The 14,657-nt window shown below is 37.9% G+C and overlaps 1 protein-coding gene across 2 annotated transcripts in view; it reads left to right on the top strand.

Moving 5' to 3' along the window:
- Positions 1-14,657, top strand: part of myom1a (myomesin 1a (skelemin)) — a 30,595-nt gene that overhangs the window by 3,823 nt on the left and 12,115 nt on the right. For both annotated transcript variants that reach the window (XM_058395770.1, XM_058395769.1), the window contains exons 3-19: positions 686-736; positions 839-889; positions 1,024-1,164; positions 1,506-1,683; positions 2,609-2,766; positions 3,795-3,887; positions 4,036-4,124; positions 5,953-5,985; positions 6,148-6,309; positions 7,620-7,781; positions 9,195-9,336; positions 10,611-10,810; positions 10,914-10,970; positions 11,147-11,271; positions 12,021-12,204; positions 12,692-12,866; positions 12,961-13,082. In XM_058395770.1, the coding sequence (XP_058251753.1) occupies positions 686-736; positions 839-889; positions 1,024-1,164; positions 1,506-1,683; positions 2,609-2,766; positions 3,795-3,887; positions 4,036-4,124; positions 5,953-5,985; positions 6,148-6,309; positions 7,620-7,781; positions 9,195-9,336; positions 10,611-10,810; positions 10,914-10,970; positions 11,147-11,271; positions 12,021-12,204; positions 12,692-12,866; positions 12,961-13,082 (2,123 nt within the window). The remainder of the gene's footprint in view (positions 1-685; positions 737-838; positions 890-1,023; positions 1,165-1,505; positions 1,684-2,608; positions 2,767-3,794; positions 3,888-4,035; positions 4,125-5,952; positions 5,986-6,147; positions 6,310-7,619; positions 7,782-9,194; positions 9,337-10,610; positions 10,811-10,913; positions 10,971-11,146; positions 11,272-12,020; positions 12,205-12,691; positions 12,867-12,960; positions 13,083-14,657) is intronic.

Here is a 14,657-nt window from a genome sequence, read left to right as displayed (position 1 = left end):
AATATGCCCCCGAGCAAGGCCCTTAACCCTCACTTGCTCAGTTGTATAAAATGAGATCAAAATGTAAATAAGGGCATCTGCTAATTGACAGAAATGTAGTAATCATTTTGTTGCTTTTAGCTCACTGGGAGCTTTGACTTTTATTGAGATTTGTGGGCTTAACTTAATGTAAATCAGCTGTCTTGTGAACATAGTAACTCGTGTATGGTTGCGATTTATCGAAATACAATAATCTGGAGGGAAATATACAGCTTTACTAAAAGATAAATCAGACCCAATAACAGCAAAAGAATTTTTTTTACATACTACAATTTAATGGTTAGTCTTAGAGCATACAGCTAGAGCATTGTACAGATTTATAAAGTTAAAACAGATGAAAAATGTTGTCCCTGTGCATCACGTAGTTTGTAGTATTCGTAAATGTTTAACAGTTTTGCTTTTGTATAACTGTAGCTCAGTGTCTAATCACATTGAAGCTTTCACTAACACACTAAACACGATCATCAAGTAACATATTAACATTCTCATTCCATCCAAGCTGCAGGAACTGTAACATTATTCTGTATTATTGAATTGATTGTGTATTTAGTGTTTTAACAATAAATGGAAACGCTGCTGGTTTTGTTTTTATCACACGCTGTGTGGTTTGTGGCCTGATTGTTGTTGGGTTTTGTTTTTTTTTTAGGGTGCAAACTTCAAGTAAAAAGCAGGAGAAGAAGCTGACCTCCATTTCCGGGTTAGCAACCGAGACATGGTTTTCTTAATCAAAACAAGCACAAGAATGACACTTTTTTCTTCTCCACTGCTTGTGGTGTGACCGCTGTTGGTCTGTGTTTAGGGTGCAAACTGCCAAGAAGAAGGAGGAGAAGAAAGTGAGCTCTACCACCAGGTTAGAAACCGAGACATTTTACTGTTCTTTACCGATGCAAGGTTCAGGAATATCGTCTTTGATAGTAAAGAACGCTGCTCTTGTTTATTCTCTGCTGCCTGTACCGTGACCTCGGTTGGATTTTTTTTCATTAGGGTGAAAGTAAGTAAGGGGTCTGCAAGTAAGAAGCAAGAAGAAAAAAAGGCTTTCTACGCCAAGGAGCACAAGTGCGCCTGCCTGGCACTGGACAAAGAGGAGAGCGTCATTGGATACGTGGTTCCTGTTTGTAAAAGCAGGTGGCTTTCATTCTTATTCTTTCCTTTCTTCCTGTTCCAGACACAGAATACTGTACAATGTATTTCATTCGAAGTGTTTTTATTTGTAATCCTTCCATGTCGTCTCCAGGGCCTTTTTTTATAAAGATAATTTGTTAGTTTTGTGATTTATTATACTTCTATAAATACTTAAAAGAAATGCAGAGTCATATCATCGACACTGACATTTATAAACCAGATTCGATATTAATGTAAATTCATATTATCTGGTCCTTCTAACTGATTCACCTCAGGGACTGTTAACATGAAATGATCTGAGCTTGTATTGGCCACCAATAAGCCATTCTCATTCCTTTGATCAGTTATTTAGCCACACAGGATCTGATGGAGAGCCAAGAGGAAGTGAAGGAGGAAGGTCTGGGCTACGTGGTCATGAGGAACCTCTTCTCCAGAGACTCTGAGTACCAGCTGAAACTGGTGAAGAAGAGCCGCAGCATAACCATGAGGGAGTCTGCAGAAAAACTGGCCCTTACCAAGAAGGTCAAACTTCTGTACTTGCTCTTCATAGAACTATAGCCCCTTTAAAAACAATCAAGAGCCTTTATTTTTAAGAATTTACTCAATGAAGGACTTTTATCATGTATGTGTATAGTAGTATGGGAAAAAAACAGGGGATTTTGCTAGGGCTGAAAAAAGAGAAAATAAAAATAAAATTGGGTTTTTCTGCTTGACACCCTATCCAAAAATTATATGGATATTTATTTATTGATCTTTCCTCATGCTATCTAGCTTCAATGATCATGTTATATAAGCAGCCAGTTTAATAAACACTGTGTTCTGCATAAAGATATCCAAATAGTAGCTAGCTACGGGTTATTTCTACATAGTGAATGCCAGGCTTCGATCAGGTTGTTGGATAGCTACATGCCATAGAGAGATTAACATGACAATCACAACATCAACAAAAGCTTGACAAAGAAACCAGAATCAAATAGGGGTTACATGAAGAACGTGGAGTTACATGAAACAGGCGCTACCATGACATCTAGCTTACGGTAGCTGAAGAGCTGCAGTGGCTAAGCTGCATCATTGGAAGTTTTAGCACATGTTTAGTAATCATTTTGTTGCTTTTAGCTCAACATGAGCTTTGCCTTTTATGGAGAGAAAGAACCATAGACCCTTTAAAAACATTTAAGAGCCTTTCTTTTTAATCAAAATGCACAGTAGTTGACTTTATTTCATTAGAAATCAGATCCACACAGTCAACATGTCCACAGTGCGCCACAGTCAGAATAAAACTGTAAATGATTGTTAGTAGATTCATCCATAATGCAAAACATTCCAACTGTCTAGAAAAACAAAACATAATAATCTAATAGTTGATTACTCTGCTCTAGCCCTGTATTTGTACCTTCTGGTGCAATGTAACTCATACTCATACTGTTCATTCGGCTTCTTGTTACAGATTCATGAAAAGCACGAGTTCCAGAGGAAGCTGAACACGGACAATCTGGCTCACCCTCCCGAGTTCATCGTGAAGCCGCGTGGTCAGACTGTGTGGGAGGGAAAGAGTGTGACTCTACACTGCACTGTGGCGGGCTGGCCAAAACCCCGCGTGGCCTGGTGAGGCATTAGGATCTTGTGTTCATCATTTCCCCTGACTGTTTCTTTCTAACTATCGATTTTATAGCTATGTAAACAACATTTATGTCTAAATATGTGAAAGGAAATATCTACAAAAGAATTTTTAAAATAGCTTTTTGTGGAGAAATTGAGCCAAGAATCTCAAGATAAATATTTTAAATAATGTGTGTTTATATGTAGGTCTTTATATAGAGATCACAGCAACAAAAAAAGTTCTTCTTTATTTTAGCAAGTGAAGAATCTTGGGTAAAGGAAACATTATCTGATATTTCTTATTGTATAAATAATATAAGACCACTACGCCTATTGCTAGACATATTTTCTTATTCTGTTGGCAGATTTTGCTTCTTTCTACAAATAAACACTAGACAAAAAGGGAAATTTATCACTTTGATGGTTATGCTGGAGTCAACATGGAACTATATTAACCATCAGCCACAGCATGTGACATGTCCATGTCCAAAATACTAAACCTGTTGTGTGATATGTCTCATTAGCATCCCTCTAGAGGGAAGTCATGTGCTTGAGTGTCTGTTTGTCAAGCTTTTTGTTCTCGTCTTTGTCGTTGTCATTGTTGTTGTCATGGTGGTGTCATGTAGAATTGTGTCACTCATATCATATCGTATCATATCGTATTGTATCGTATCGTATCGTATCATATCATATGTTTTACAGCCTCACCCTCAGTCTTTAGGATTTTTTTTTTCTTGAATTCGTAATGTATGGTTTTGTCTTTCACAGTTTAGGGTTTTTTTGCACTCTATAAAATAAATTCTCTACAGTTGCATCCATCTTCGCCTTCCATATCATGACATCTGCCAATAGAATCAGCCTGGGTTTAGTAACAAAATTTGGTTAAGAAAAAACCCAATAAATAGAAACATCAGTCAGTAGTAAATTTGACAATATTCAAGATATTTTTCCCTTTGTTATACGAGGATTACAACGCACAAGACAGATTAGACCTGATCAACATATGCTATCTGTTTTCTCTCCTCTCTGATCAGGTACAAAAATAATGTGCTGATCGATGCAAAAGCTCACACTGAGAAGTACACTGCAGAAAGCAATTACAACATGCACTCTCTGGAGATTAAAAAGTACGTATCTTGGGTCACTCATCTCTCGTTTATAAACCTTACCTGACTTTTCAGTTGCTTTGACTTTGCTGTGGAATAAATACTTTCTGTGATGGACCACGTGGATGAGTTTATTTGGAGTAAAATTGATCTTGTTATTGCATTACAGCTGTGATTTCAGCGACACGGCCGAATACCGCATCTCAGCTCTCAATGTGAAGGGCGAGAGCTCTGCCTTTGCCTCGGTCATCATTAAAAGTAGGTGCACACGTCTAGAATATTAGGTTGGGTTTATTGCAGCTGTCCCCGAAACAAATATGAGATGAGCACTTCAGGAAAATTAAATTCTCCGTATTATTATCACAAACGACCTACATAGGGCAAGGTGACATGAATGTGCAAGATGTTTTGGTAAACAATGCTGCATCATATTCTGTATATTATATTCTGCACATTATTTCTGATAGAATTTATTTTAAAAATCCTGTTTTTTAAGATATTTATCATAATTTGAATGATGAACGTGAATTGCTCCAAGGTGTGTGTGTGTGTCTTGTGATGGACTGGCATTCCATCCAGAGGATCTTCCTGCCTAGGAATTCTATGGGAAGTCTTTTTGTGTCTTTAAGCAGAACATCGCTCCCTGTATTAGGTTTCTCTTATGCAGTGCAGCTTCTATTATCAGGTTGAAGTCACAAAAAGGATGGCAGTATAAGAATATAAGGCATGCGTGTCATTTAAAATTCGTCAAACATTTCCGATAGTTAGACCTAACAAATTTTGTGTGTGGGTGGGTTTGTCTCTGTGTTTGTGTGTGTATGTGTTTGTGTGTGGGTGTTTGGGTGGGTGTGTCTGTGTGTGTGTGTGTGTGTCTGTTTGTGTGTGTCTATGTGGGTGTGGGAGAGTGTGTCTATGTCTGTCTGTGTGTGTGTCTCTCTGTGTGTGGGTGTGTCTATATGTGTCTGTGTTGTCTGTTTGTGTGTGTGTGTGTGTGTGTGTCTGTGGGTGTGTGTGGGAGTCCTGTGATGGATTGGCATCTCATCTAGAGGTTCTTCCTACTTAGGGTTTCTGTGAGAACCCAGAATTAGTGCCATAGTGCTTAAAATGTATTATTTTTTTTTTATTTAATTTTATTTACTTTACTTTACTTTACTTTACTTTACTTTACTTTACTTTACTTTATTTTATTTTATTTTATTTTATTTTATTTTATTTTATTTTATTTTATTTTATTTTATTTTATTCATGATTAGATTGTTCACTCATTCTTTTTTAAGTGGACTTAGTGTGAAGCAGGCAGACATCTGAGTGAAGTATATTTTGAGTGGAGCAGCCAGCTGACACCTTCACAGCCTATTCTATTTTAGGCCCCTAGCACCCTGCTTTCAGAGGTCACTTGGGTTTCTTTACAGAATAATTTAATGGCATGCTTTGTCATGTTTTAAAATCTTTGGAAGAGCTGTGTATGTTTTATTAGATATCACTCTTGTGTTCTGTAGAATTATAAGCAACTGTGTAAGAGACTGTTGTAGTAAAAATGAAAGACTTGTGTATATTCTGTGCATTAAAGCTGATTGTGGTCTCAGTGCTGTGAGGGAGTGGAGAGCCAAATGGAGATACAGAGGGTTTAAAACAGGAAATGATTCCTGGCCTTCGCATTCTGCTTGCTAGAAGACTAATACTGATTAGACCTCCGTCTCTTTCACAATGGATTAGAGATATAATGCGTTTTTGTTAACTTGGAGAAGATTAGACTTTCATTAAGGGGTTCTCCTAATGCTTTTGGGATAAAGGGAGCTAATATTGTGTTTTGGTGTAGCTGTGGTGATGTTCTGGTTGTTTATCTGTCTATTATGGACACTTGAATGTGAGCTGACAGGAATTTTTTTTATTTCTATATTTAATTTTTTATTTTATTCTTCTTTCCTCCTCTTATTATTATAAATTCTTTTTATTTTACCTTCTATTAAATCTATCTATAATTCTTATTATTCTTTATTAATGTTGAAAAAAAAAGGAAATGATTCCAGTGAATGTAAGATATTTATTATTGCAGAACTGATGTCTGTTTCCGCATCTTTTACAGGATTTAAAGATGGAAAAGTGACTGAAAGACCCCGTAAGTTTCCAGATTTCTATGAAATCTACATTTGATACATTCACACAAACTCTGAACGTTTTATTACACTTACTGGAACGTGGTATAGTGCTTCATCTAAACATATACACCAAACATCTTCCACTTTAAAGGTCTAATTCTTAGCTGTCTTCCTCTGCTAAGATGCTTTCAGTCCTGAGTATGGCGTCACCTTCAGGACCACCATTATCGATAAGTTCACCGTGGCCTTCGGCCGTGAAGGAGAGACCATGAGTTTGGGCTGCACTGTCATCATCTATCCCACTGTGAAGCGCTATCAGCCTGAGGTGCTGTGGTACAGGAATGGTGGGTAGGCACTCGGATTAAGGAAATTAATTCGTTGTACATACATTGAATATATGTAGTTAACTCTTTTTACCAGAACACAAGTGTTCAGAATTTTTTTAGTCAGTATGAACAATGAATAATTTTATCAACTGCAAGTCTGATATAAAATTAGTCAGGGCACTGTTGGCTTTCAGTGTGAGACGTGTGTTTTTTACCTCTGTTGGGAAAACCTTACACAGAATTTTAGTGTTAGAAGATAAAGCCTTTAAACTGTAGATGATTATGAACAAGCACACATCTCACTAAGCAGATATGGGTTTGATGTCACCATTTACTTTAAACCTTTGTGTCAATAAAGTGTTGTTGGATTTTTTTGAACATTTCTATGTAATTCTTGCCCTTAGAAGGTCAGGTAAAAACAGTATGAAAAAACTTATGTAAGTCATATTACAAATTCTTAAAATCCTGTGTGTTAGTATATAGTATATATAGGAATATTGGGCCTCTTTTATTAAAGTTGCATATTAATGTTTTAAAGTTGCATATCAATGTCGTAATGTCTTAAGAAGCTACAATTCCTGCCAGATTTGATAAATATAAATCACCCTTAACTTAAACATATTCACAGCACACTGAGTGACATCCACAAGACTTCATAAAAGTCTTCACATAGAAGAAAATTACAAAATATTGATGAAAATCTGCCTTTTATGTACCTTGGATACTAATTCTTCCAGTAATGCAGCTCAGCCATCGCAGCATGTCAGCTAACACACACAGACCTCTTTCTTTTATGTGTGGCATTTCTTTTGTGTTAATTTATAGTTTCCTTTTAGATTGCTGAGTCATTTATATACAATGGCATGAATGGATTCCACGACATTTCCACTAAGCTCATGTGTAATTGAAAGAATAGGCAGTTTAATCATGTCTGTGAAATCCATGAAGAAAATAAATGATTATACTGAATGACTTAAAAACTGATCAGTCACAAAATTTTTAATTGTTACACACATAACCATACACAGTACGACATGTAGAAGAAATGCACGTTAGTGAAGGTTCACATTAGTGAATCTCCTTATACATAAATATAGGAGATGGTGTAGGATACAAGCATTTTTCTGATCTAAAATGTTTCTCATGAATGCAACATTTCTTGTGGAAATGCTCCTATAAACATATGACTAAGAAACATATAAATGAGGCCCAGTATAGGGAAGTAGGTATGATAACTGAATTAGCAATTACTATATATTGCTAACCACTAATCCTGTACTGCTCTATCGTTATCGGTCAAATCATTTTTAATGTATGTATTTAACTAGGTGTGGTTCTGGAACCATCCAAATGGGTGCAGATGCACTGGAGTGGCCAGCGAGCCACACTCACTCTCATCCACCTCAACAAAGAGGACGAGGGACTTTACACTCTGCGCATCAACACCAAGTCAGGCTTCGACTCTCACTCCGCTTTTGTCTTCGTCCGAGGTGAAGTTTACCGCAGCTCGCTGTTAACCACGACACTTTACTTGTATCATTACAGGTGTTTTATCCACATGCACGTGTGAAGTTAATTGAATACAGTCAAAGGTTTCAGTGTATTGCAACCTAGACTAGAATATTAATAAAGGCCTTTTAGTTTGTGGGTTATTGTTGTTCTGAACCCTGCATTTTAACCTCACACTTGTCATTTAGAAGCAGGGTAAGCACCACTTTTTTACCCAGGGTTATGAAACCCTGTTCTGAGGCAGTGTTAGCAGTGCTTTTGGTGTATTAACCCCACATTGCACTGGCAAACATGTACAGTATGAAACGATGAGGAGTTAAAATATTACAGCATATTACATGCACAGAAATCCTGTGTGCTGTGTAAACAGTGGTTAAAAAGTTTGTGTTTAGTTATTCTTTTGTCCTTTTTGCCATTTTTTTGCCTTTTTGCTTCTCAGGAGACTTAAACCAGCAAACATTTTTCCTTAATGATGATCCAGTCATGGTTGTTGATGCTGCAAACATGCAAATAAGAAGGTTAAGACACGGTTTAGGACTGTAGAGTGTGAAATGTCAGATTATAAACAGTTGGGATTAATTGTTGAACTAGATCAAGTGTGAAAAGCTCTAAAGGAGATCATGTGCTCTGAGTCAGTATCAACACTGTACCAGAATTATATAAAGCCTCATAACTATTTTAAAACACGAAGCAAATGGTGTGTTAACTGGGTGTATAGATATATGTGTGGTGGCCTGCTGAAATCTTCACATCTTCTACTTTATAATGTTTTATAAGCTAAAGTTTTCCTACACTGAAAGATGCACATCTCTCAATCACAAGTAAAGTTCTAGCATTTTAACTCTAGCATTTCAATATTTCATTCCAACTTTCCCCTGAAGTCGCCAACACACTGATATTGATTTCCTTTGAGCCTGTATTCCTAGTCTACAGACGTTTGTTAAACTGGCTTCTTGTCTACATTATGTGATCTTCGCAGATCTCCTAGTAAAGGTTAAAAAAATAAAAAAAAAGATTAGGGAAATGTTTGTTTTCTTAAAGTAAAGTTGTCACTGGATATTTTCCAGACTGCCACACATTTATAATTTTATACACACAGATAAAAATGAATGTGAAGAAGAATAATAAAGTGAAAGGTATTAGATTTTGATAAATTAGGAATGGGGGTGATAGATCTATGAGAAGTCTCTTTAAGCAAGCATGAAACATTTTCAATGTTTAGATTTTTTTTACATTTTTTCAAATATTTTCAATATTTCACAAATTTTATATTAAATATTTTTGCAGTTTGATGAAATACTGATGTATAACTCTGGTTATTATGGGGGCTTTTCATTTCATTTGCAGTGACAGAAACAAACTAACTATTGAATGTGTGTGTTTGTGTGTGTCAGATACTGATGTGGAGGTTGAAGGGGTCCCTGTTGCCCCTCTGGATGTGAGGTGTCATGATGCGAATAAGGATTATGTGGTGGTGACCTGGAAACAGCCAGCGGTTGAGGGCAGCAGCTCCATCCTGGGCTACTTTATTGACAGGTCAGTGCGTGTGCAAATCCAACTGCATGAAGTGAGTCAGACATGTTTCATGAAATGTGTGAGCCCAAATACACGCTTGCCCAGAGAATATTGTGGGAGGATGTGGAGGATGGATAATTTCGGGAAAGTTCTGTCAGAACAATTAATATCAGATCAAATGAAAAATGGATATAACGTATGAATTGGTTTTTTTGTTTTTTTTTGTCTTTCTTTATATGTGAATTTCTAAGTCAACTATACATAAATGTAATAATATGAACTCTTCAGGTCCCAGTGACTAGGAAAAGTAGAGATTATTACCTTTTTTAATGTAACGATTTCTTAGCATTTCCATAATAGAGCACTTTATTATCCCCATGGGAAAATTTTCTGTGAGTATACACCAATCAGCCATAACATTATGATCACTGAGAGGTGAAGTGAATAACACTGATGATCTCCTCATCATGGCACCTGTTAGTGGGTGGGATATATTAGGCAGCAAGTGAACATTTTGTCCTCAAAGTTGATGTGTTAGAAGCAGGAAAAATGGGCAAGTGTAAGGATTTGAGCGAGTTTGACAAGGGCCACATTGTGATGGCTAGACCACTGGATCAGACCATCTCCAAAACTGCAGCTCTTGTGGGGTGTTCCCGGTCTGCAGTGGTCAGTATCCATCAAAAGTGTCTTTTAAGTCATGTAAGTATCCTTTAAGTCCTGTAAGTTGCAACCTACAGGACTTAAAAGACCTGCTGCTGACCTCTTGGTGCCAAATACCACAGCACACCTTCAGAGATCTAGTGGAGTCCATGTCTCGATGGGTCAGGGCTGTTGTGGTAGCAAAAGGGGGACCAACACAATATTAGGCAGGTGGTCATAATGTTATTCCTGATTATATGTGTCAGGACAAAGGGGGGATGTGGTAACTTAGTGGTTAAGGTGTTGGACTACTGATCGGAATGCTGTGAGCTCAAATCCCAGGTCTACCAAGCCACCAGCGCTGGGTCCTTGAGCAAGGCCCTTAACCCTCAATTGCGATTAACATCCCATCAAATTATAGTACATGAACTCTGGTTTACTTGCTCTTCATATAAATCAAAGACCCAGGAGCTCTGATTCCTGCAGTCCTCCCCAAATACAACATTCAGTGGTACAATTAGGATTAGTGAGAAAGTGGAGGTGTGTTTTGGGATTTTAGAGGCTAAATGTCAACAGAGTGTAATCTGGAGGCAGGATTTCAGTATCAGAAGAACTTTTGATAAAATTCTTTTAATGTTTTAACATTCTGTTTGCAGGTGTGAGGTTGGCACTCATCACTGGATCCAGTGTAATGACACTCCAGTAAAATATGCCCGTTTCCCAGTCACCGGGCTCATAGAGGGGCGCACTTACATTTTCCGGGTTAGCGCTCTGAACCTGGCCGGGGTGAGTCGCCCTTCTCGTGTCTCTGACCCTGTAGTTGCCATGGACCCAGCTGACCGGGCCCGTCTCAGAGGTGAGAGATGTTTCGCTACAGTATTGTTTCCTTACAGTATTGCTCAATGCTGTATAGATTGATGTATGGCGTTGTCTTTCTTTTCTTATTACTCTTATATTAGCTGGTGTTTCTGCTCCATGGACCGGTATGATCAAATTTACTGAGGAAGATCCCACAGGTAAGAGCTAATCTGATCACTTGTAATATGTGTGTGTATGCTACAGACATTTGCTTTCTTGCGTTTTTTGGAGATCTACAGTACACATAAAAGCAATTTCAACAAGAATAGAGGTTATTAAGGACATTATTCCTCTCCCCCGTCTCTCTCTCTCTCTCTCTCTCTCTCTCTATCAGTTGGTATAATCCCTGGGTCTCCTACTGATCTGGCGGTGACTGAGGCCACTAAGAGCTACGTGGTGCTCAGCTGGAAGCCTCCTGTACAGAGAGGACATGAAGGAGTTATGTATTATGTGGAGAAGGTGAGCAAATCTATGAAAGGACACAACCAACACTCTCACATCCTGATTATAATATGAATATGACAGATATGAATTCCCTGCATTAATATGAATAATTGAATTAGTTTATCAGAGTCATTTTTACACCTGTATAAAGTCGACATGCATTTTCAATATTCGTTGAATTATTTAACAGTTTTATGTAATGATGATTGGTTGAATCATCACCATACTATATTCTAGGCTTTTTGCACCTTCAACTCTGAAGAAAAATCCACAGATAATTGAAACACATTTATTTTCTGAACATAAAAACTATCCATTTATTAGGCCAGATATTAGACTTATTATTTAAGTGTGTATGATAATATCAAGGCAACGTAATGGACCTAGAACAATCTAGAATTTTTAATTGTTAATGAGTTATTGAGGTGGATGAAGATTTTCTCCACTGTAACAAAATGCAGAGATCACAGACCCACTGTCTCAGCTTCAGGACCCCTTTTTAAGACTAATCCCCAAAAAATTAACTAGCCAAGAGGCTGCTTTCAAATATCTTTTCAAATCCGTTTCCCTCAATAACTTTCACATACGCTGCCTGATATCTGTCGAATCTCTCCAATGTCAGTAAGTGAGTACTTCACACTGACAAGAAACACACTGCCAGAAACCCAATAACTGCTACTTGAAAATTCTTCTGCCGTGAGATTTAACACAACCTTGACCCAGTTCTAACACAGTGACTGGATGTACTGTTTGTTCATTCGCAGTGTATGGTTGGCACAGACACCTGGCAGAGGGTGAACACCGGGATGCCAGCGAAGTCACCTCGCTTTGCCCTTTTTGACTTGGCCGAGGGCAAATCCTACACCTTCCGCGTGCGTTGCTGCAACTCCGCAGGTGTTAGCGAGCCGTCTGAGGAAACCGGAGCCACGACCGTCGGCGACAGACTGGGTAAGAGAACGATTTATCCTTAAAGTCACGGACCTGTGCTGTGCTGAAATCCACATTTAATTATTTATTTATGGTATTGTTCTGTGTGTCATCATGCAACAACTGTTTCTACTGATACAAAAGTTCACTAACAGAAACGCTTTCATTTAATCATCCAAAACCTAATGCAAAATTTTATTCAACTGATGCTTTTTATATATGTTATTTATATGCTTAATCCTTAAATAAAATGTAAATATATATTTATATTCTATTAGCTTTGTTTACCTTGATTGAGAATTCATGTTATAACATGTTCATGCTGCTTATACTTATAATATTAATTACTATTGCATCTCATCTACTAATGTTAATTGTTATGATCTTAATTAACAAACCCTTTACTTGTAAACAGTCTTTGGTAGTGGGCTAAGATAGTGGACTTTTAGACCCAAATGTTGTTTAGTTCTTCTTTATCTGTCCTCACTCTCCATTCCAACTCTTTCAGACCTGCCCTCAGCACCAGGCCATGTCGTGCCCATCAGGAACACAGCCTCCTCTGTTGTGGTGACCTGGGGAGCTTCTAAAGAGGTCAAAGAACTTGTGCGCTACTATGTGGAAGTCAGCGTCGTGGGCAGCAATGTGTGGGTGCCATGCAACAACAAGCCGGTCAAAGACACCAGGTAGATCTGCTCTTTTAAATATCGTCTCGCATATTTATTACAATTAAATCCATGAATCTAGTGTGAATCTTTGAGCTGGAACTTTGACTTGTAGGTTTGTTTGTCACGGGCTGAACACGGGAGACAACTGTGTGTTCAGAGTGAAGGCCGTGAACGCTGCTGGCTATAGCACTTATTCCAGCGAGTCTGAATCCTGCCTTGTAAAAGCAGCCATTGGTGAGTTCCAGTTTAGTCCAAGTAGAACAGCAAAGGAGAGGAAAACAAGACTTTAAAGGTTAATGTAGGTGTCCACTTGCACATTTTGCTACCCCGTGCTCTCTTTCTGCTTGCCGTCATTTGTTAACTCGGATTCGGTTCTGGTGAATCAAAAGGCTTTCCATTTGTTCATTCGACAATGGACATTGTCACAAAGCAGTATGAATTTAGGATATAAATTTAAATTCTCCCTAATAAGCAAGCCAGAGGCAATGACAGTAAGGAAAAACTCCATGAGACGAAATGAGGAAGAAACCGTGAGAGGAATCAAACTCAAAAGGGAAGCCAACCCCATCTGGGTGACACCAGAGAGTGTGATTATAAATCATTTTCCTTCTGTAAGAGTGTACAACATGGTCAAATGGGAAATTCATTCTAGTTTTCACATGAAGTCTATCTTCTTGAAGCTATCAGGTCTTCACTGATGTAGACTTGAGTGCAGAACTGCACGTCTATCCATTAAAATAAATAGATTGAGATGTGCAAAGTTGCAAGTGGACATGTATAAACAGTATTAAAAGAAAATGTGACTTTTGTTCTTATATTTTCACACAACTGCAGTTTTGGTTTTGACTATATGCACACAGCAGTATTTTTCCTCTACATAATGCAACACGCCATGTCTTTGAGCTTTCATTTCCTCCAGTTTTCACCACCGCTGCACTTTTCATCTTCCCATCTATCACCCTGTGGATACCCTGTGGAACCTCTATCAGTTAAACTCACAGTGTCTTTTTTTTTTTTTTAAAGACGTATTTGGACACAGCCAAATGATGCTGTTCACACTCATACTGAAGTGGACTTGCTGCATGTGCAATGCTTTTGAATAACATATATCTCTAATATCTCACCCTATTATTCACTACTAAAACCTAACCTCATTAAACTCTAGGATCCAAGCAGCCATGTAGTGTTTTCTTACTAACCTGAGCGTGGAGTGTTGGACATTCTTGAAGCGTGTCACTCTGCAATGCAGTATGTCCATGCTGTGTGTCTCTTGCTGTGTTTCGTAAATGACTTTAGGGCATGCGGTGTGTTGAACTTGAGGATTGAGGGTCCAGAGCCTTCCCAGAGTCATGGCGGTGGGGTGGGAGAGCACAGTGAGTAGAAGCATGATATGAATAACTGCTACGTAGAAAGCAGAGCAGATTGGTACTGAATGTATCAGAAAGTGTTCTCTCCTATTAACTTTTTAATCCATATTGAAATGCACAACAGGTGATGTGTGATGAGTGGCTTTTTATAGGTCCTTTAATAAAATATGATCTGCACAGAATGTTTCAGTGTACCATAATAAGGTTTTACAAGGTATTATCAGTACACTTTAGATTTTCTAGGTTTCTACTTGCTAGACACTTGTAGTGATGTATCTTAGCTGAATAAATCAGAAATATGCAATAGATACATGATTGATGGCATCAACTTTGTTAACTGTATAATAATGTACTGATTTTACCGTGTAAAATGTGTTGTCTAGGACCAACAGCATCATTTTGGGTTTCCTTATGTACACATTATTCACACATTTGCACAACA

Source organism: Hemibagrus wyckioides, linkage group LG07 (genome assembly GCF_019097595.1).
Source record: "Hemibagrus wyckioides isolate EC202008001 linkage group LG07, SWU_Hwy_1.0, whole genome shotgun sequence".
Lineage (NCBI taxonomy): Eukaryota > Metazoa > Chordata > Actinopteri > Siluriformes > Bagridae > Hemibagrus > Hemibagrus wyckioides.
This window is presented reverse-complemented; position numbering and strand designations above follow the sequence as displayed.